The sequence below is a fragment of the Varroa destructor genome, unplaced genomic scaffold, assembly GCF_002443255.2.
Source record: "Varroa destructor unplaced genomic scaffold, Vdes_3.0 BEIS01000003.1, whole genome shotgun sequence".
Taxonomy (NCBI): Eukaryota; Metazoa; Arthropoda; class Arachnida; order Mesostigmata; family Varroidae; genus Varroa; species Varroa destructor.
The window spans coordinates 19,884,489-19,908,605 of record NW_019211456.1 but is presented as its reverse complement, the minus strand read 5'-3'; the positions used below and the strand labels follow the sequence as shown (position 1 = coordinate 19,908,605).

General features: G+C 40.9%; 1 protein-coding gene across 7 annotated transcripts in view; it reads right to left on the bottom strand.

The window, feature by feature from the left end:
• Positions 1-13,763, bottom strand: part of LOC111246921 (uncharacterized) — a 70,642-nt gene extending 56,879 nt beyond the window's left edge. For 2 of the 7 annotated variants that reach the window (XM_086983745.1, XM_086983741.1), the window contains exon 1: positions 965-2,008. Coding sequence is in view for 3 of the 7 variants with exons in the window: in XM_086983741.1 (XP_086839867.1) it covers positions 965-1,077 (113 nt within the window). In the remaining 4 variants the exon portion in view is untranslated. Of the gene's footprint in view, positions 1-964; positions 2,014-13,047 lie in introns of those variants that run through there. The other 5 variants (XM_086983743.1, XM_086983742.1, XM_086983744.1 and 2 more) reach the window with 5 other exon arrangements.
• Positions 13,764-24,117: the final 10,354 nt, after the last annotated feature.

The following is a 24,117-nucleotide window of genomic DNA, read 5'->3' as shown; positions in this document are numbered from 1 at the left end:
GAGTATCTACGACAATCAAAATATATAATATATTCCCATTTATTTTGTTTAACAATGCGATTTTATCTACGTTTTATAATTCGGACGTTATCGTGGTTTTAGTTTAGGCGGTCTTTTTGAACGCTTCGTTTTATTAGTACGACATCTGCTTAACCAACAGTCCGGTCGAGTCACTAAAACCAAAATCGTCTTTATCACGTGATAGCAGTAAATGAATTCTTTAGTTGGTTATAGACGTCAAGCAAATAACACTTCGACTACTGCGAATTGAAGTATGTACTTCAATAGTATTGACTTTCGTGCACCGTGACGATGGCTTCGGCATATAAACTACTCATTTTCTAAGTAAGCGACCTTGATTTGTTTAGTTTATTGATTGCGTCGAACGAAGACTAAATAAATAAATCTCGCATAGCCGATGTCCTTCAGTCGACTGCGAACTCAGCTCTAACAGAATCACACAATACAAAAAAAAGCTAATAGAATAGCTTTAGCTGTAGATATCTATTACGCTTCCTATGATAGGTAAATCGCCATTCATATCTGCCTTTTTTTTCTATGATTTATGGGCTAACCGCCATCGTCAGGGCCAAAATTGACGTGGCGGAAAAATTCCCGAAACACTGATTCTTCTCACAGGATAAACGCAATAGCAGGTGTCGCGAAATTTCGATTCTGTTTAGGAGTTCAGCCGCATCCTTGTCGCCCCCTATTCCGGCTTTGACGGCTCCATATTGCCCGCTCTCAGACACCCCCGCCTTTCCATTTTTGAACCGTTGTCCGGCTGTAATTTCACAAATAGACATGCGGCAAGCTGCCATAGTATCGTAGCATCGTCATATTATCATCAGTGTAATGCCATTTTAGAAATCATTTTTTTATCGTCGTCATCACTTTCACGTGGTTTCCTTGTAGCCGTGTATCGCCAAGCACACACGGACAGCAACCCCTGGGATTTACTTACCGGCGCCGTGGAGAACCAGTCAGGGGGTTTCCCAAATGACGACAAGACCTGATGCTGCGAAGGCGACGAAGGAATGAGTAGCGGCAGTTGACAGTGAAGTGTGGTAAATTCATAAAGGCCCACGGCTGTTGGCATTTGTACTCCTACTTTGCCTGATGTTGTCGTTATCTCTTCTCGCGTTAATCGCTCGAACTTCGTGGACTACCGGAGCTGTTTCTGATCATCGGCTAGTCGGTTTAAGTGCGCTTGCCGCGCTAAACATTTAGCACAAGTTTGGTAGCACATCTCACACTACTGGGTGTCGCGCCACACTGTCCTCAAACTAGAACACGTTTGTTCCTTCAGAATCTTCCTGTTGCTCTCATCCTATACCAAACCCTTTAATAGCGGAAAAACAATGTCACGCGCGCAAACGAAAACACAAAAAAACACTACCGAATACACGAGGCAACCGAAATCGCAATTTCCATTTCTAGTATCAGATAATGACCACGACAATGAGTTATTCGCCTCTGATGCTGACGCTTGATGCTGTCGCTGGTCGATGTGATGTGCTATTATCGCCTGTATCTTTTATATTTTTCGTAGTTAATATTACAATTCCGTAACGGCCACAGGCGATAACAGCTCGAACGACGTGGGGCGCCGATAAAGAGGCTGACCAAATCAAAGACCTCACCACACAAAGAACACTGGAGCTCCTGTTTCTTCTAGTCTAGTATGGTTGAGTGTTGGTGCCGCCAAGCGACAGAGTACGCGCCCAGAGTGGAAATGATGAGATGGTGGAAGTAGTTCGAGTTGCGAGAGCTGGTTCCGTGTCTTGCCTCAGCGACACAGCCGCAGGGGAAGGGATCTTCGCCAGGCCGGCTCCGATAACTCGCTGTCAGCCAACAATGCTTCGAGGGGAGAGTTGTTACAGCAAGGGAGAGACCGAGTTCCCATTGCACATGGCCGCTAAGAGCCAAGAAAGAAAGGGCACGACAAGCCTAGCAGCCTACAGCCATCCCTATTGCACACCCTAAGAAATGAAAAAGAGTAGTTATTTTGGGGCCATTTTAGCCCGGCGTGGACGTCCGTTGTAGCTTTAGTAGTTGTCTAAATAGTATGGACTGAAAAGGCGACATTGAGATGGGAAGCGAACAGGATGACCGACAAACACGTTTATAGGGCAAACACCGCGGCAGCCTTAGCAATGGCAGCAAAAAGCGAAAAAAGACGTAGCGACTAGACGAGTTAGATTGTGGGGTGCATTAGGTAACGCGGACAAAATAATAGTCACGTGCGCGCCTAGAAATAGAGGCACTAGGACTAGTAATAGTACTGGGAACACAGGCGGGCGATTCGCGCACTTCCACACTCAGTACCGTTATAATTAACACCTCGTCATCCTCTCAATGCCCAACAAAGAGCGACTTCCTGCTGCTGCTGCTGCTGCTGCTGCTGCTGCTGCTGCTGCTGCTGCTGCTGCTGCTGCTGCTGCTGCTGCTGCTGCTGCTGCTGCTGCTGCTGCTGCTGCTGCTGCTGCTGCTGCTGCTGCTGCTGCTGCTGCTGCTGCTGCTGCTGCTGCTGCTGCTGCTGCTGCTGCTGCTGCTGCTGCTGCTGCTGCTGCTGCTGCTGCTGCTGCTGCTGCTGCTGCTGCTGCTGCTGCTGCGATGGCTTCTTCTTCTTTTCTTAAATCTTCTCCATTTTTCCCTTTTTACTCCTTGTCTGGCTCCTGTTGCCGCTGCTCTTGTTTCATTTAGTTGGTACGCTTACAGCTTTACGCTTACTTCTTTCTCCACCATTTGTTATTCCTCCCGTCGGTTGCCTATGCGGCCCTGTGCGGATCAACCGGTCAGACAGAGGGTCGCCCAATTCCTTCTTAACGTAGAAACTCCTGGGTCCTGTTGCCTAGAGCCAGCTTTTGAAGGTAACGGTACAGACGGACAAGCCTCCTCGGCCTGCCTTCTTTAGGACTCGCCGTTCCCTTCATACAGAGAGAAAATAGAAGCAGTGTCGAAGCGAACAGCGACGATGCTGATGGTGACAGCAGCGAAGATGGCGACCACAGAAGAAGAGGTTGCCCATGAAACAACAACAGAAGGCGTTTGGTGATTTACCTAAGGTAAAATGGAAGAACTAGATAGGGGAATGTAAAGTCAGTTAAAAAGGTTTGTTATATCACACAGATAAACGAGTTGAGGGAAAGCAGGAAATTAATAAAAAAAAAGTCGCAAGGAATGGTCTCGATAAATATAGATGAGGGTTTAGAAGAAACTTGCTTTTAATGTTTTGGCAGCGAAACAAGTAGAACATCAGACTCTTTACCATATAGGGTCCGTTCTGTCCCCACGGAAGATCCAGCGATTTCTTCGTGTCAGTATGCCGTGCAGTTTTATTCGATTCACGTGAACATTATTATATGTCCTACCCTTAATATAAACGATGTTAGTACATCCGGGCCGAGGAATCAGCGCTAAATAGTTTTAGCCCTAAGAAAAACATTAAAGACAATTCCGTCTCAATAATTTTGCTAGTTTGAGAAAATCGCTTTTGGGGTTTAGGGCTGGGCACCTGACCTTGGACACTCCAACGCTGCTCTTCTCTACTCAAAAAAAGAAATAAGAGGACCAGTTGCTAGCTGGGCTTGGTAACCACTCTCGAACTCAATCGTGGCTGGACAGCTGGGAAGCAATCTGGACAAGCTTTATACGAAGTGAACCTCTCAGTACTGTTCTCAATCATGCTTAGATTTTAGTTAGAAACAGGAACAGGAACTAGATATAGAAGAAATTTTTAACGGCTCGTTAATATCTAATGAGAAGATGACTATGCGTTTAGTTTTTAATTTTTTTAACTGTTAACTAATTATTGTTGAGTGATGTGGCCGATTTTAAATTGGATTTAATGTTGTTTTTTCTGATGTATATACAAATGAACGTTAGTGTTATTTGAAAGCTGACATTATTTGTTAGTAGTAGATGTGCTAACATTGTTTAGATGCTTTAGAACAGACTGAAGATAGATTGTTTTGAATATAAGTGACACTCCTTTAAAAATTCGTCCTGTTTTACAGTTTTATCAAGCTAAAGATACAAATGCCGTCGAGGCTCATAACGGTCGGTGATTTTTTCGACGAAGCAGTAGTTCGCATCTCCGCCTCGTTAGTATTACTAGTGCTACATACTTATATCGTTTTCACTACAATCTAGAAAATGCTCTTATTTTTCTGCTGAAAAATGGTGCAGGGAGGTGGAAAAGCATAGCAGTATAATCTATTAATAGACTACAGCTTTTAGAGATTTAATCGGGCTGGCCTAGATCGGACTAGTTTTTGACCTAAGTTGTTGCCGGACTGTTTGTCTCATCAGTTCGCGTGCTGGATGCGCTGCGATAATTGTTCATTGAAAAGTCTGTCAGAAAAAGGCCATTCAGCTCTGACTCCGGTGGGCTTCGTTATCGCTGCCGCTGTTGCAACCAAAATTCATAGCAAGCTGGGTCGCCTCGTCACTGCTGTAACTCTACTGATTCAGCTGGTGATGGCTTGTGTTGCTGATCGTGGGGATAGGTAGTAGCGGTAAGACAATACAGCAGTTACTGCTAGTTTTTTTTTTGTAGAAGAGGTCACACAGGCAATAAACGATGGCAGGAACGACAGTGCTAACACTAGTAGCCCAATGCTTACAGCTATTGCCGCTAACGCCCCCGCTGTCGCCTCGGAGGCAGGGTGGCAAAGTGATGCAGCTGAACAATAACCACAGGCAGCTTTTGGCTATGGCTGTTTCTAACTCTTGTCTTTGACCCTGCCTAGCGTCGCTAGCCAATTGTTCGTCAAGCCTGAACGGCAGACTGCCACTCACCGCCGCACTCGATGCTTATGTAGTAGTAACAATTGCTACAGGGCTGGAACGTCCTAAAGCGCACCGATTATTGTGAACCGTAGCCGTCAATCCACCAACACCTAGATACTTCTTCCTACGTATCTCTGCAATAACCAAGCCGGTTGCTAACATGGGCCCCCACTACCGTGACGCACGTCCATTTTTCTTACTCCAGCGGCCACAACGCTGCCTGAATTCCAGGTTCCATGACAGGTCATTATTACACGATCGCCGCTACTAGCCCGTAGTCCATTATTGACGGCATTCCTAGATAGATGGTTTTCCTTCTGTTAGCTGTTAGAATAGTTTGGGCAACTTCAACTCCGGCGGTCTACTGTTGCTAGCTTATTCTATTCAACAAGCGACGTCAAGCAATGGTGAACCCACTTCCCTTCTTTCCTTCCCATTTTGATTGCGATTTCTTTGCAGTCTGCTGGAAGAAGCATAGTCGATTCAGCTACGAAATCGTATTGGGTTCACCTGCATCCGTCGAGAAGTTCCCTAACTTGATAACTGCTCTAAAATTACATATTCAGTCGAACGTCGAAACAAAGCTCCAGGCGTCCTTTATAGCGTCAGCATCAGTAGAGACGGGTTGCAATTATTGGTTGACGTTTGGCAAGGCAGCTTGTCGTAGGTTGATAATCGCATTCATCAAAGTTTTCACCATCGCAGAAGAAAGATGGCCGAGGTTGGTTATGACGACAATGACGACAAAAGAAGGAAGCCTGCAAGAAGCATTTGCCTTTCTCCGTCTTCCTCTATATGCTTCTTCCTTCGTTGGACCTTTCTGTGTGGCAGTGGCTTTAGGGAGACTGGTCAGATGCGGCGGCAGTGTCACTCAGCAGTGGAACGGACAACATGCGTAAGGCAAAAAGGTGTCAACATACATAATAGGCCTTTCGGACCGATTCGGGAGTTGCGACGCATGCTGCTGGTGCTGCACGAGAGAAAGCGAAGTGTTAATAAACTCTGATGTAATAGCTGACGTACAAGTTCGTTTGATATGCGCGTTTTGTGTGGCGCAGAGTAAACGATGCAACGGCACAGAGCGGAAGCAGAGAAGGATGTGAGATGGATTACTTGCGATGGCTAGGGATACGGCCAGCGCGGATGTAAACAGACAAGACAGCAGTGGACAAACGAGAAACTAACAAACAGGCTCGAGAATGAAAAACGCATTTCGTGCGTTAGGGGATGAGCCACAGAGGATTTGGCAGTAGGGGCTTCAACGGCTGAAGGTTTCTCGAGGAAGGTGCACAGACCGCTGTGACGAGTAGAGCCTCTCTCGTTGCTTCTTTGCGTGCCCTTTTCAAGAAGCAAAAAATGGATACGTCAAGCAGCAGACCGCCTTTGACGGACCGCCAGAATCGTTGTTTGGCTTCACATACATTCACAGTGTGTTCACGGTCATGTCCATAGCCGTTGCCACACAAACAGTACCGTACAATCACCGTCTTGCAGGTAGAGCTCATTGGACAAGGTTGTGTCGTCACCAGGACACCAAAATCACAATGACGTTTTACCGTAATAGTATTACCACTGCCTTATGAAACAAAAAAAAAACATTAGTCTCGACACATTATCGTCCATAGTTTGCAGGTGCATCAATGATAAGCGTAAGGGTAAATCGGCGCGACGAAAAGAAGTAAGGGCTAGGGAACATACACACATGAATTCGTGATGAACTTTAATCTTTCAATATATAAAGGATATACCGTTTTAGCCCATATTGCTATAATAAGATGGGATGAAGTAGTATTCTATCGGATTTCTAGGCGCACGACAGCGGAGGAAATATTTCCAAAATAAAAACCGCTACTTTAAAGTTAAACAATAGCCACCCCTAACTACCTAGTATCTATATTTCAATTTTTCAAATCAACGGGTGCGAAATCGTCAGAAACCTTTTCTCTCGTAACAAAAGTATGCTTAGTTCTGTGGCATTCACATAATGCGTCATCCGTCTAAGCAATTAACTGGAAGACTATTTTTGTTTTCCGTTAGTAAGCGGAAAGTCATGAGAATCTTCGCCGAAGCAAAGATCAAATAGTTGCACGAAGTTGTATAGGATCCCTCGATTCGACAATAGAACCTGAGTGATTTACGAGTACACTCTAAATTTACATGTATTTTGACAGTTACCGCGACCTGTGTGACACATCCTTAACAACCTTGCAGACCCTGGAAAATAACCTGTTCCCTTAAGCGGCTACCAATACAGAGGAGATTGAGGGAAAAAAGTGGTCGTAAACAAACTCCTGTCTTCGGTACTGCCTTTGAAGAACGAAAAATACTGGCATACCAAACTGTATTTTAACGTATTAAAACGCTGACCCACTGACTTGATGGCTGTACGCCATTAATAGGTGTTGAATGTCGGTGCACGTATATAGTAGTTAGCTGACGTAAACGCGTATCTCGGGGAGCTCTAATGCTGATTTAGCGGTAGACTATCCCGCTAATCACGTAAAGCCGCATTCGACCACGAAACGTCCTCGTAACTGAGTTTTGCTATTTCTTGGGCTGTCTGGCGATTTCTCCTGTTTTGCTGTCTCTAGTGGTGCCGACTTGTTTACTTGTTCCGCTAATGCGTCCAACAGTCGCTAATCGTTAATTAAGAACTATCAGATTGACTAACCTTATAATGAACTCTCATCGTCGCTTCACCCCACCCCACATACATGTCGAATGTAGCTCGGAATTTGTTAAAAAAAAATTCCCTCTATTCTTGTTTAAAGGAAGATTGACATATTTCACAATGGATATGGCAGTGGTCTATCCGACACTTGATATTAACGTTACCATGCCGTGTTTGCTCCTTTTGTTCCACTTTATTTAATCATTCTCGCTTAATAAAATACTCATCTCTTAATAAAATTCCCCCTCTATCACCACCATATCGTGCATGGGCTTATTGAAGACAAGGTCGAAGCCATTCAATATGTCTGGTTTTTTTTCCTGCATGAGCAGTTCACGAATAAAGAAGCAATGCTTCAATAACAGTAACGAATGTCTAGATAACCGCCCTTAAAGGGCAGTTAGGCACGCAGTGTGTCCGGACAAAAGATTTATACACGAAGCCAATGGGTGTTTTTACATGCGGAAGGCAATGCGCCTACACATATATTTTCAGGTGAATCAATAATCAGACTCTAGTTGCAGTGGGTCAACAATGGCCTCCAACAAGCACATGTAAGAAAATTTCTTTTACATAAGAACAGCTAAGTTTCGTCAAGAATATTCGTTCCATATTATCATGCTTCTATCTATTATAGATTTGTTAAAGGTTGCATTGTTATAAATTTCCGAAAAAAAAAATGCAATACGGCCATTACTTTGGTTGAATTATGCAGCTTAAAAAGAGGGCCTGCAACCGGCAGGGGAGTTGCTCTTATCGGCGCAATTGATAAGATATTGTCCCAGGACACTGTATCTTTATCGCTTACATATGAATCCACAAATACACAACATGACATTGGCTAGCAGCTAAATTAACTGCGTAAGCCATACAATGAACTACCCGCGAAATATACTCTGTACATTTTCTATACTGCTCTAAGAACTATACAAACATTAAACTTCAGCGTTAGACGCAGTCAACTATGTGACAAGCATCGGTATAGCAAGGATTATTGCCGAGGCTGTTATTGGCTGATCGTAGCTCCTTCCGATCGCCGAAGCGATCTTCAAATAACTAAAATGAAGAGTTTTAAAAAAAAAAGCTCGCGTTCTTTATATCTACAAGGTAAAACAAAAATACAATCGTACCACCGAGCAAGAAGCGTGAATAAGAACGTGTTTTATATAAATGCCTCACGCACTTGTCAGCGCTATCACGTTTTCAACCACATCGTGTACGTACAGGCTATGCTAATAAATGACGCTGAAATAACTTAATTGTAACGTAAGTGAAAGACAGCATTGTTCAAAGGAACGTTCATTGAATGTAATCCTTTAGCAGAGGAAAGAAAAAGCGAGTGACAGTACATAGATCGTACTAGTTGGCTTTATATCTAGCACCTCTATTGTAAGGTTCTATCTGTCGGCATACCTTGGAGGTGTTAAACGTCATAAAAAATGCCGTAGCTAATGGAAGAGGTTTCGACGCACAGACAGTCCACGGTAATAACCAACTGAATTGAGTAAAATAGAACCTATGTCAGGGTAGGGCAACAGATGATTGTTCTTCTGTTAGAGATTCGACGACGCATGATGATAGCAGGTAGATTCACACAAAAAAATAAGCCTATATATGATAGTCAGCTAAACAGGTAACCGCGCTATTTCGTATTCCGAGGTCGACGAACTCAGTGAGGGCAATATTGAACTGTTAGACGTTTTCATCTACACTGGGTCCCCAGATCGGGAACTCGTCTAGTAGAGGTGCAAAATACGAAAGGGCCAGTTTTTCAAATAATCGACAACTGTAAGCCCATCGATGCTGTGGACCTAGATTTACCCAGTCCCTGGGTGAATCTAGTTCCACAGCTAGCCTATCTAGTAAATTTCACACACGCACCCGCCTAATTGAACTTCCGTCGTTTATGTCGGGGCCGGTGACATGGATCGCACGTTTTACCCTTTGCGCATGGAGATAATGGCCGAACAAGGCCATCGAGAAGTTGAATGGCCACTTGTTGGTCACTGCTGTAATAATATATTAATTACCAAAGATATTAATAATTAACAGCTACTATTCCGTTAGCATTGCATATTCTGATGAACTACCTACAATGATAAATATATGACTACTCTTTGCAAGCGATGCTTCCAATTCGACCTTTTGTTAGTGCTTACGAATGACACAATAGCGGAATGCCCTGTTATAATTAATGAATATATTCTATAACTGTTTATTTTTTCAAATGTACACTGACACAGCCACCTTTGTCCTGAATATACGGTCATTTTCGAACCTTCGAAATGTTTATAATCGTAATAGCAACATGGTATAGCAACGATAGTAAATTCGTTGGCAAAACGGATACGGTTAGTCAGCACTGACACTAAGACTGCATTGCATCGAACTCAGGCAGAAAAACCGATATCCCCTACTACACAGTGAGGTTTCGTCATGAAGCCTAAAGACGTCACTCATATGAATAACTTGAAAGTTTTTAAGGTAAACAATGTTGGTGGAGCGTGAGACCAAGCAGAACATTTAGACTCACTGGGCTAAGCAGCATCTAGAGTAGTGGGATAGGGCTTAGACAAACATTTTTAGCCTTTGGCCTTACAGCCAAAGACTTTGCTATTGATGTCATTATAGTAATGCTATTGCAATCATGATATAACCTTGAACACACAGTTGTCGACATTTGAAGCTGGTATACAATCAAGTTATTCAGCTATATGATTGGCTACGGATGACGGCTAGCTCACGATGAGGTTGTGGTCAGCAGGCCTTCGCCCTTGTTACACGCAAGCACGAAGAAGTCCCAACGTTACAGCCAATCAACACTGAAATAGCTATGTGTCTTACCATATTGTAATCAAAAACCCATAGGCAAATCACATATGCGCAAAGTGTTGTTCTTCTGAAAGAAGGATTTCGACCTAGGCTCCTCGGCAATTGACGTAACGCAAAAAAGTAATTTTCCCTAAGGGACTCGCGTACTTCAATTTTAAATGGAAGAAAAAAACGCTTCGTGATACCGCTTGCGTTGGTCTTAGCAAACCTCAAGACAATCAAATCTGGCAGACTTCACAGTGATGTACTACTATATGTGGAAGGCGAAATAACGACGGGGCCAAAATGGAGAAAAGCGAAACTGCTACATGCAACTCACTGTATTTTACACATATAGTCATGAGCTAAGCATAATAATATATGGTAATGTATTAAAAACCTTTACGAAAAAAAATCTACTACAAAGTATATTATAAACTCAACGTAGTTTTGAATAAGTGTACCATGACGTACGAAAGCTCCGGCCATTAGCCTGTGGCATATGCCTCCACGAACATCTACAGACAAATCAATTTGCGAGCGATCCGGAAATAACAGTGAAAATTATAAACGCTGACATCAGTTAATTTGAAAAATTCTGAAAACGTAGGTCGTGGGAAAAGACCCGGAAATGTTTATGTGGTAAACATACAGCCTAACCTAAACCAGTAGGACAATGACTGACATTTTGGACTTAGATCATTTTATGTTTTTTTTCCAGTTTCATACAGTTCGTAAACACTTTTCATATACGTGTGTTGTACGACGTACTGTAGATAAATGAATCGGCGTTGCAGACATTTAAAAACCAAGATTTAACGTTGCTTAAATATTTTTCTTGAAGATTTAATATAAGATTATGCGAAGATTCGCTATATTTTGTCGCGATAAAGGCACAGGTTTTGTCCAGGCGCGTTTAAGGTCAAGATGCGTTATTGGACGAAAGGTGGTTCTTCCGCTTTCGTTATGGAAATTTCGATATGCGAGGTGCTCCTCGACCGGTTACGCAAGAGTTGAGGCAATTATTGTAACGCTGAGCAAGACCGATACATGTGTAGCCATGATATAGCCGAAGAATCAATCACTCACTCACTATCGAACAATTTTAAACTACTTGAAGAAAGCCGGTTGCAAAAAAAAAAAAAAAAAACAGCCCAATGTCTGAATACCAGACGAATCGAACCACCTTCAAAAAAGATCAAAATTGCTTCACAATCTATGGCAAAGCTAAGATTGACGCCAAAGAAGATGATGATGCTAGATATTTGGTAGGGTTGGGAAGGAATCGTGCGGTGTAGACCGATACCGCCTGGTATTTCTCTATTCCTCTATCCTAAAATCTCTATTCTTAACAACTAATAAGACGATGTCAAGCCATTAAAAAAAACAGCCAAAACTAGTAATTAAAAAAGGGCATATTTTTCACCATGACAATACCAAGCCACATATATATATAACAATAATTGACGGAATTATCGACGGGACATTTTAATGCATATGGCGTATAGCCCGGATCGCGCACCATCAGACTACCATCTGTTTCGGTCTTTCTGGAGGTTATTTGGATTTAATGAAGGATTGAAAACTCATTTGTAACAATTGTTCACCAATAAACGGCAGAAACTCTACATTATGGCGTTGGCAGAAAAAATATGTAAAAAAAATCAATATACGTATATATACGTATACCTTATGATAACGTGCTCTTTCTTCGTCAATGAAATCAGATAGGAGAAGATGCTGTTTATTAGGGCTGATCTTCGGCTTGAATGATTTAAGAAAAATCGTACGCAAATCCGTATACTAAACATGTCCATCTAATTAGCCTCCGAAACCCTACCGCACGTTATCGTTTTGAATCGCGTTCAATCCCAAGGCGTTCTGTCCCATTATAACAAAGCGTAATTTTGTCCAGAAAAAAATACTATTGATTATAACGTAGTCTACTGAAATCTATTGAAGCAATGTTATTTTTTGTTTGAGCATGTTACCTCAATGTGGCGATTGTATTTGTTGCATGCTAAGCTTATTATTCGGATACCTCTAATTTAGTCCAAATTGGCATATTGTTTGTAGAATGAAAGGCGTACTAATGTGTAATGGAAAGCATGTACACGCTAAAGAAAAAAACGTTCTTAAAAACTAAAAAAATAGGTGAAAAAACAATACTTTTACAATGTCTTCAGTATTAGACATGTTTGTATCTACACCCCATCTATGTTTGTTAACTTTGATATAACAACTATTTACCAATATGCGTCGCACAATGGCCCTATACGCTTATTCCTGGATGGAAAGCTTCCACTTCGAAAAGGCTACTGCGACAGGTTCTATATTTTTCTGGAAACAGCGGCATATCTCTACTTCCAACTAATGGTGATTCTGTTCGTTTATTTTCCAGAAAACTATAATTTCAAACAGTGTACTTTAATACTACGCAACTTATGCGAAAAAACAAAAGTGTCATATAGGAAACCCTCGCTACGATTGACAGAGAAAATTAGTTTACAATCTAGCGGGATCCGGCCGAAGTTCCTAAAAATTTCTAAACTATTCACAGCGCATAATTTATTGGTATCTTGTTTAAATTCCCTCTGAACCATAATACCTTAGACACTAGTTTAAATAGCTCATCATAATTAAACTCTGTACCTTTTTAAAGGTGTCCAGTGAGCTCAAATGAAAGCTTGCTTGCACGAGAGCGTACAGGAAACCTATTAAAACTCGCAAATATTTGATTTTATATTCATGCTATAACTAACTCAGCTTACCTGAATAATTGCCAACAAAGCAATCAACTTGTAGGTAGGCAGGCAGGCGACTGCATCCTAGCACCCCATAACTCATGATGCACTGGTAGAACAAAGAAGCACTGCGGTATTGCAAGCACGATCCCTGCTTTTCATTCAATATTACAGCATATAGCATCCGTATCCGTAACAGTATTACAGTTGAGTTAAGTAAATTTTACCTCTCGAGACTTGTTGCGTCCCTCACGAAGAACTAGATTGTTTTTTTACTCCATTCATCGGATACGATCATTATAAATGGGTCTATAAAGATAGCGTAAATGTCATAATCACACTGCAGACACACTGATTCGCTATTCAGAACAAACTTTTGTTTACTGTTGGATTTTACTGGTCCGTTCCCTACTGACAGGAGCCACTCCTTCGAGGAAACTGTCACATTCAAGCGTATGTGACGGATCAGAGGAGCCATTACCGATGGTCATTCCTTCTAGCAGCAGCCATGAAAGGACTTCGTCCGTCGCCAAACGATATGACAGCGTTGGCACATATTTTTCTATGGGCGGTGTAGGTAGGCAGAGGCAAGACGGAGCGGTGGCGCAAAGAAGCACTTGCGTGGTATGAATGACGAAAGCCAGGATACCAGAAACAAAACAGGTACAAGGCCTATTTGTAGTGTCCTTCAATAGAAAATCGAAAGAATAGACGATCTACTACCGTACGTTATACGTACGCTGCGAAAGATCGAGGACTAGTAGACAAGTCATGTGTCCATACGGTCGTGTATACTGCACTTTCAATAACATATGTTAATACCTTATACACGCTAGTAAGCAAAAGTTTGGGGAGCGCGGTGGCTATCGGTAGAGAAGATCTTCTTGAAGAAAGAACTTCTAGGAGAAGTTCTTTCTTCAAGGCTGAGACCTGCACTATATACTGGAATAGGCTGGCGAACTATAAGTGACTAATTACACCGTAGCTACAACAATGAAACGAAAAAATTGCAAGAAGGATTATCTTCGAGCTTCGTTCGTCAGTTCGTTCGCGGAGTCTGCTGGAGGCCTACCATTTTCAGGAGGCTGTTAACTTAAGCATGGATTATCTTATTATTATTATTATTAGTCGAATTGAAATTGACAAAAGTTTGCTCATTATCATTTGCTTACATTACTTAGAAATTGTAGTCGAATAATTATATGGATGTACACAGATTAGAATCAAACAGTATTTGGTAAGTTATTGGCTAATTCTACCACATATGCTGAAAAATAGTAGAAATCAAAGCAGTCGCATCGACGCTTACTTCATTGAAGCGGTAATTATTCCTCTAGTTCACATTCTACGGAGAAGACAGTGACTTGTTGAAGGCTTGAGGGGTCACCAAAAGGGTTAATTACAATAATAATGAATGAACATATCACTTGTTAGCTAAAAACGACAAACTAACTTAACAGGTCAGAAAAGTTCATGTTGTTTGTTGCTCCCGGATTCCTTTCGTTTCATGCACTGCTAGGAGTAGTGGTGTTTCTATTTGTCGATACGTTCTAAATCGGAATATCAGTTAGCATTTGATAGTCACAGTGTATGCCCTGGTGTGCTTTGGCTTCCAACGGTAAGTGGAAATATTAAGGAAAACCTTAAACCTGGTAACTGTCTACCTTTACTTGAAGGCGTTCCGAATTAAGAGTTCGTTCACAAAAATGGGTCACCCAACTGTCGTCCTAACTCCGCATCAGATCATCTTCACCGAAATGCCCGTAACACATCTCTGACAAATGATTCATTGATATGCAGGTTCCAATATACGAGCCGACTCGAAGGACTTCCGATAGCTTGTCATAAAACTATCGCGTTTCCCTGAGCATTTTCAGAGATTCCTCTTGTTTGAATCGTTTACAACGGCAAGACGCTTCGCGCCCAAGTCTTCAATAGACACCGTTGCTAACTTGAACACCGAAGTATTAGTCATTTTGATACTGGCCCGTTAGCTCCAACTCTGTCATGCGATCTTGCGTAGGCGTAAACTGCACCTAGAGGAGTGGCTGCACCTCTACCAGGAGGCCATATAACGTCCATCGCATCCAAGAGGTCTAGAACAGCTGACTGCAATAGTACAAAACATCAAAATGCTGGTCAGTTGATCCAGCCAGCCGGTTTTTTTTTATCTATTTTTACGAAGGATTTAAACATCTTATGTTAAGGTAGACCGGTCACAACTCTATAAGCATTACTTGTAGTCGAAGCAAAATCAGATAGACGATTATGTACATTTGAGCATTTTAAACGTAAGGCTCAACGAAGACAATAAAATGTATGTGTGTATTGAATAAAAACTATCCGAGATAAGGACTACAATAAACCTTAATCTTCGTTATAGATAAATAATTTTAACAGGTTAACTCTACTATTATTCACTAAATATACATCTTCATTTACAAATATAAACAAACTAGCTTTTACTGAAACAGAGATAAGCCATTTATCAGTAAATGTTATTATTATCAATGGAAAATATATGCAAGATTCAGATATTCCTATAGATATACAAATTATTTTAGAAATGTAAATGGTCGCTTCACTAAAGCCATTTCTTGAAGCCTTTCATATTTAAGGACAGGCTTGATAAAATCCTCTAGGACTATTGATTTATTCAGGGATGTTGACTGACTGACGAAGCAACCTCCAATGCAAGGTTACCGCTCATCAGCTTTTCGATGAAAAGATTATCTGGAGATTTCGGTTTCAATCAACGTCAATATACTGCCATCCGATTAACACAGATATCCATGAAGCACACGGAATTTCATTTTTTGTTACCAAAAATCAGGTTGCATTGCGAGCCCGTTCTATAAACAGTCCCGTTTAAAAACCGTGTGACAAGAGGACCATGTCGTCCGCCGAAGGTGTCCAATTAAACATCAGGAGAAAAAATATGCCTTTTATCGCTTTTGGCTGTACTTCTGTTATAACGCCTCTCCTGCATGCGGCCGCCCTTCAGTATCGAGAGGAGAGTAAATAAAATTAACAAAGAAATTCAACAAGGTTATCGCTAACTGCGTCCTGATCATCCGGATGACAGGCACCGTTCACGGCGTAACTAATGCTGCTCTCAATGGGCTTATCAACATGCAACAATTCTTCAGGACTTCTATATATACATATTATAATCGGAATACTAGCAATATTAGGATTCGTTAAAGTTATCTAACTACTTAACAGGGTAAAACTACCAAGGCTGTAAGGTCTTAGAATGGCTAAAGGTTTTGTAAAAAAGCAAAAGGCATTGGCACCTTATCGGTACTTATCTGGGTAACTCAGCTGGCAGTAGACACCCTCCACTCGAAAACAGATGTGAATTTCTGCATTGAAAATTCACTATTATTAGAAGCAGCTATTAGTTAATTTCGTAAATTCTAAACATGAGGTAGAAAATAAGATTGTTGAAAAATTGTTTTTCTAATTCCCCCTATGGGTTCGAATATGGGCTGTAATTGCGCAGCTAGCTCCAGCTAACGGTCGAATTCTGAGAAAAATTATTTTTTGACATTGTTCATTTAAATGGTTTCTCAAGCGATCTAATATTAACCTAAATGTAGAAAATTAAGTTCTCACAGTCGGACGGCGGAAGAACAGTAAGGGGGTGACGAATCAAGAGTATCACAATGAAATAATAGTGACAGGTACACGCTTCAGGACATAAGGGTCACTAGGACAGAATAATACTAATTAAATTCCTGAACTAACGTAACTGAGCAGTCGAAGCAAGAAAATGGGAGAGCCAAAAAAAGAAGGATTTAGCATAACGCTACGAAGCAACGGAATGGTTCGGACAATGTTTTTACAAGATTCTACAAGATTTTCTTACCTTTCTGCTGATAAAAGAACCTGAACGAGAAAACTGCCATGGAACAAAAGCGTCAGCTGCAGTTGTATTGGGCTTGGTACAACGGAGTATCAAACGAGCTGAACGTATTTAAGGCGTGCGTTCCGACCGAACAGGCCGGAACTCCATTGGGTTAGTAATAACGTAAGGCCGGATAGCCCTCTGTACACTACATATACTTTTGTATAGATTATTCGCAAATGACGGGTGATTAACTTCCTAAGTTCAGGTGTTTTTAGCCACGAACGAGCGGATGTTACATGTTATGTGTACGTCAAATGCAAAGGTCGAATGGCGACAGCCCCTTGGTCCCTATAGAAGCAGAACTAAACGACTTTCTCACTGGAAGTAGTTAATTCGTTTTTTAGTAGTAAAAGTTCCGGTAGTCTATTCGTTATCTTATTTTACTATGTTTGCCTGCGTCTACTTAGTGAATATCTTGCCTATTTTCTAGAGGCAATAACGATCATGACTGACTATTCACCAGTATGTTCAACCTCAGCAACGCAATTCTTATTTAGACTATACTGAGAAAGCTCTGAAGTTTATTAGAATAATAACGACGTACTGACGGCCACATTGCATCTAGCCGTGAAAACTGGGTGATGCTTTCTCTTGCTGCACTGCTCACACAGTCACTTTGTAGGCCTAATTTTGGGCCAGGTACCATTACTTATATACATAAATATGTACATATTAACGGGTAGTTCGCAGTTCGGCTTCCGAGAAGCTAACTTTCGTGGCAGATTGGCCAGATCTGATTTGCTTAAGGATAAAGTATTTAATGGGGCAAAACTCCTTCGGCTAAATGCAACATCTATACCATATATCGATCACTTCCTAAAATATGCGTCTCTGCAAATGGGAAGTCACGCTTTGTTTTCAACATACGAAACGCATGCTACACGAAAGAAAAGCATTTTTCGCCTTTATGTGCATTTTATTTGCCGACTTTTAGAATTTTTTGACTTGTAATGTCTGTTTTTTTCTGCTGGCTATAGCTTTTTGTCATTTCGCTGCGGTCTTTTATTAGCATCACCACTTTCTGTTCTACGTTCTGATCGACCGATAGTGCATAGAGGCTAGTAGGAGTACAGGACTGTGCCACCATGTGATCGCTAAATGTAGGTTTGCGTTCTAAGAACTAGATTTACTTGCCAAGAGATATCCATGTTTACCTCAAATGAACCCGTCTCTATGAATTGACTATAGAGAGGGGTTGCACCGGACCGCCTCCGGACTAATAGCGAGTTACTACTATCGTCCGACCTAGTAAGTTGTTTGGTAACTAAACGCGAGCAATATAATCCCTCTGCCTTACGTTTCCATCCTCAGAGAAGTTGAGATGTTACTGTTTAGCTAAGATATTAATAATGGGATAGACCTACACAGAAGATTTAGCTGCTAGTTGCCTGTGAATAGTACCTATCAGAAAGCTATAGGTGCAGCTTCTTTTCCTGCCTCCTTAATGGCTGACAACTACCTCATTTCTTGTACCTTACTGGGTTTGAAGTCCTTGACCTACCTTACGATGGTCCAATTGCCATTTCAACATTCCATTGTGCGTCCGTTTCCCATTGTAACTGCAACAAGAAACATCTAGACGAATTGATTGACCTTCTTCACCCGCACCCAGAAAACAAACGAGGCCGAATTGGCGGACTGTATAACGGGAGTGCTAGAATTTGCGTCACTGCTGTTAAAATCATTGATGACGTTGTTATTGGACTTGATGGCCATCGTAAACGGCCCAGTCGCGTTGGGCCTGACGGTCGGTCGTGCCTACGCTGCTTGTGCTATCGGCTTAGGGAAGGACCAGAAAAAATGCTCCGGCATGTTTCGTCCACAGTCACGTAGTCCGAGTACGGTCAGGTCGTTGAGGGTGGAGAACGTGCTTGGCAAGTCCTACAATGATGAACGGGAAAAAAAAATACAAGCGAAAAATAGTGCTGGCGAAGCTATTCGTACATTTCGATTACGTTTCCTGTACTAACAGCTTATTGAGAGAGAGCATCCTTAGGTGGACGTGTGATTGCAAAAAACAATCCCTGCAAGGGTTTATAATATTATATCGTTTATGCTCAAAGGTGAGATAGTGACATACAAAATGTAGCACTACTCTTCTTCCTTTAATGGATATTGGCAGCACATGGTAATGTCCTACTGCGCCGTAGGACGTTTTTGGCATATCAAAGGACAAACGTGCGAATTACTTGATGACTCCTTCTAGAGACCATATCGAAAGACTAAAAGTCTATTGAATGCTCATTTGGTCATTCAGGAAAAATGATTGGATCGCAGATATTTGAGTCATCTACAGATATTTAGATCCATAATTCGGTACACTTGATCGCGTAGTTTAACATGGCAGATTTCCTATGTGGTTATCGATGGACACGTCTGTAAAAATATATGCATGGGCTAAGTGATCCGAAGTAGGTCAATAAGGATGTATTGGCAGAAATTAGATATTTCTAAATAATTCTCAGTAACGAGTCCCGTCAAGCCTTCATTGATGCCGAATATTATTATACTAATTTCGCGCAGCTCCTACAAATATTATATATAAATAGACTTTTCGTACACTATTTCAAGCTAACATATTATGTTAATGCGTTTTAAGCTAAGAATCATTTAGTTAAGCTAGTTTTTAGACCAAGAAAAAGAACTAACACATCGGCATGTACACTGTTAAACCTCATGTTTTTCCATTTATGTATGTAAACGGTATTATATAATGGTCGTGCGCATCCCTAGATCCGTGCTCTTAAACTAGTTAGAACGAGATGCTATGCAGGCGGTAGGTATGAACATTGGCATTTAACCTTTGTTAAAATCAAACGACCCTGCTTGGTTGGCTCGACTAAACTAAATCAAAAGGAGCGGCTCATGAAACACCGATGCAGATACGACGTACGGAATACTGGAAATGGCGACGTGGAACCAGTAGCAGAATGCTCACGACGACTGATATCCTACGTTGGAGGCCAGAGAAGTACGTGTTGCGAAACAACCTGTGTCTTGGATAGCAACAAGCCACTATAAATCACCCACAAAAATCATTCACTTTTATGGTAATATGTGCTGCCAAGATGAAAATTACTCTATTCATAAGCATTTCTAGTTTTCATTGTATATTGCCATGTTCTCTACTGTGATACTTCTCTAAGAAACCAATGTCACTCCGCATCGTACTATACGGCATATATATACTTTTGAAAATTTTCGTCAAAATGCCTATGTATCCTCGTCTCGACTATATATATATATATATATATACATACATATACTGTTCGAGAAATCGACTATCTAATATTGTATTTCTATAAAGAGATTTTGAAAAAGACGCAGGGAAATGCTAGATACGTTGTCGTTTGAATCCTTTATGATGAGAACAGTTTTCGGGCATCTAATCGCACCTTTTATGTCTTGTTCCTATTGGAAATTTTATGTATGATTCTTCAATAACTCTTCGGGCTTTGTCTGTTATTGCTGGCAAGATGTTTATTAATACTATTGAAAATTCTGTAAGAAGCAGCTGAGGTCTGTCTGTACGTTCAACTAACGTATTTGTCAGTGAGGGATAGTCGATCTAATGGTTCCGTACATTTTGCAAGAACACAGCGGAAACACTATCGATGCAGACCATCAATGTCATAGCAAAAAAAAAATTCTAGGAGTATGTTTGCCAAAAGCTCCCCTTTTATTTTGTGGCCACAATTGACTAACTTCAATTCAATCATTTTCGAAAAAATATTAATTTAGCCTGTCGATGCCTTACATAGCTCCATAAGGTGGAGTAAAATGGGCTAGAGGGAGGGCTATACGGGTTACTAATGATTTCATGCGAAAGAGCCCGTAATTCAATAAAACTAATAAGTGTTTTCATCCTTTATTATTTAATAAAAGTTCGATAAAATACTCAGCTATTAGTTAAAATTGGTTTTTTGGGCTGGATGCATTTAAGAAATGAAATTTAAGGTCAACATTGTCTTGCTTATAGAAAGGGAGTGGCTGATGTTTGATGGCCCTGTCCCTTATTACCCCTTAGTCCACTATATCCTGCAAACTATGCGGTTATCAACAAAATATTGCTCGTATAAAAGCCGTTAAATTGTATTCTGTTGTAGAAATAAAGTAAAAAGATCAAATACCTGAATAATGAGGGATTCATACATAAGCTCTCCCAAAACTTTGACCGTCCTTATCTTGAGAACTGTGAAACAATGCTACCCTCTAAGCGATCTAAAACCTAAGAAAACATGACATCATGAATACTAGCTATATAGCTAGCGTCACGCGCGCAATTTAAAAAAGTTTTCGTAATTTTGAGGTATTAGAGGCACGTAATGCTGGGCTCCTGTACGTTCGAACATGTGTTCAGGTTTGTAATTGCTGCAGATCAACTAGAAAACATCCCCTCGAGATGTTCGATCATTCGATGATTTAACCGAAGAACACTTGAAAAGTCAAACATGTCTGCATTTGGTTAAGATCACTACGCCCTTTCGAGGGCAGAAAGCGAAACTGGATTCCAATTCTCCTGATGGCTGTGTAAGCTCTATTGGGGCTCCGTCACCCGGACCTTTGTTCATCAGGAACCGTTGAATCATTCTCTCGGAGTCAATACAAGTACTTTTTTTTAATGATCTAGACACTTGTAACTATGTAGCGATAAAAACAACTTTTTAGGTATAGAAGTTTTCTGTGGGATATGTTGGCTCATTATTCCGTTCTAAAAAGCTGTGATAAAGGATATCAATGTGTTTCTCAAACAATGCTACGCAAAAGCTTTTGTTGCCTAGGTTTCTATTTCTACGGTGCTAACCCATAGTTCTCTGCTATGATGAAGTCGCTGTGTCTATTTCTAAAACGTGAATCAACCAGGATATCGGTGACCCATGCTCAGGATTTTTTTCCGTTATAACCTATGAGAAATCAAGGATCGGTTTCATCCTAGTCTACTTCATCCTAAAAGCCTACATGCAACTGCCAAGACATTTCTAATAATGTTATTTTTAGAAATCTTTTCGGCTTTTTGTAACCGGCCACGTACCCTCTAGTTGAACGACAAGCGGTGCGACATTCATTCCAATGGGGACTGGAGTAGTTCAGCATTGCGGGATATATAATACGGGGAATCGATATAGATAAGAAGGATGGTAAACAATAATACATTAGATCGTCCTAAAATAAAAATTTGAGAAAAAATTAAGGTCGTCACTAAGTGTTATGAACAAATATTGCTAACACATACAACTGCTGCCTGGTAAGCTGACATTAACTGACCTACTAATGGTCGCAGGTGGACGAAACCGCCGTATGGGCTTTTATTAAATCACACTGTGCATTTACCGTGTTCACAAGGTTATGTTACCATTTTGTAGGTACATTGAATTGACCAGTGAGATAATCTACATATACTGGGTGGTCAAAAAAAATTTTCAAAAGCGAAGCAGATTATTAGACAATATGACGAAACTAAATATACGTCATTTTGATGATCTTTTGACATTTTTTGGTAATCTGATCATTATAGAACTTGCATGGTTTCTGGGTTAGCAATAATGAGAAGTGATTTTTGTACTCCTCCGTGACCCGATATTGTCATGGTGGAAGGCGGCGTCTTTTCTTATTCACTAGCTCCGGTCGATTTTTTATCTTGTTCGCTGCTGACAGCAGGGGCCGACGGTGGCCGCTTCGCCCGGCGGCAAGAACTTGGCATGCAACACAATTCCTTCCCGATTTAACTAAATACACAACATCAGCTCCTTCGGCGTTAGTCTGGGCTCTGCCACAAATTGAGGGGCCTTTCGTTCGACCTGACCATAAATGTTTTTCGCACATTGTCACTTGTTGTGATCTTTTTCGTTGCTAATATCATATCGCTTTAAAAATGGCTTGATTTTTTCGCAGTTCTATAGAAGTTTTCAGATAAGAACGTAAGACCTCTTGCGTCAATTCGTGTGCTACCCAAACATAGAGGTTCTTCTTGTAGCTAACTTTATTCGAATACATTGAAGTCGTTCGATCGTCATGGCAACTCGTGTGTTGCAAATAGTTACATTAGCTTTTTCTAAATCGGCCTACCACTATGAAGAGCATCTCTCACATCGTCATTTCTTCAAATAACGTATCTTGACCGTAAACAATCACATTTATTTACATACTCGGGCAGAATTTAAAAATAAAATGTTGAGTAAAGCGAACATTTGCAGATATTTCACTCACCTTGAAGGCACTTCGTTTCCTTTCGAAATAAAGCCATTTCAACAACTTTAGTCGAACTACTATTGAATTCACATGACATCAACGCCGGCCCACTGCAGCTCGTATTATATGTGCCTTTCAAGTTATATATATATATATATATATATATAACTTGAAAGGCACATATAATACGAGCTGCAGTGGGCCGGCGTATATATATATATATATATATATATATATATATATATACATATATATAGTATATTCTAAAGCATTAGGTGACATTTAGAAGTGGTCGTGCCTTCCGAACTTATGAAATTAGCATAATCTAGCCACAGCATGATTAAGTTCATATTAATACACTTGAAGCTGCGCTACGACTAGCAGGAAGCTATTAAATTCTAATTTGAATTAAGGACAAATATTACATGGGCGCTTGGAAAGTACTCTACAACATTTAACCGTGTTACTGTTATCCAGACACAAAGGGTGACTCACGAATTAGAATTGGTCACTTTGACGCCTATGTTAGGTCTGCTACTCTCATCGAGAATTTCAGCAAGAGCTTAAGCGGTTGCTGAACGTCAACCGGACCAAGGAAAAAGGCACTAGTAAAATCATTTGAATAATTGAAAAAATCCTCATCTCCCACCTAGGTATTGAGAGTCCGACATCCTGTTGACCGCTACACTAATCAATTTTTCAAGCCCGTATGATAGGTCGTAGGCCATATGTTGTTATCGGAAGTCCTTGGCTCTCCTGAGTGGTGAAAGCCTCGAATAATGTCATACCTATTTAGCTTTCGATTCTTCTGTTCTACTTAGTGCCTAATCGTTTTTCTGTTTTTGTTGATGCTAAGAAGAAAACATGCTGAATAAGACACTTTAGTTCTGTTTCTGGCTGATTCCTTTGCCAATATCGCCTCGATGTGATGCATGTTTGGGCTATGCAAGAAATTGGGGCATCTATAGCGAAGCGTCTATATATTCACTGATGTG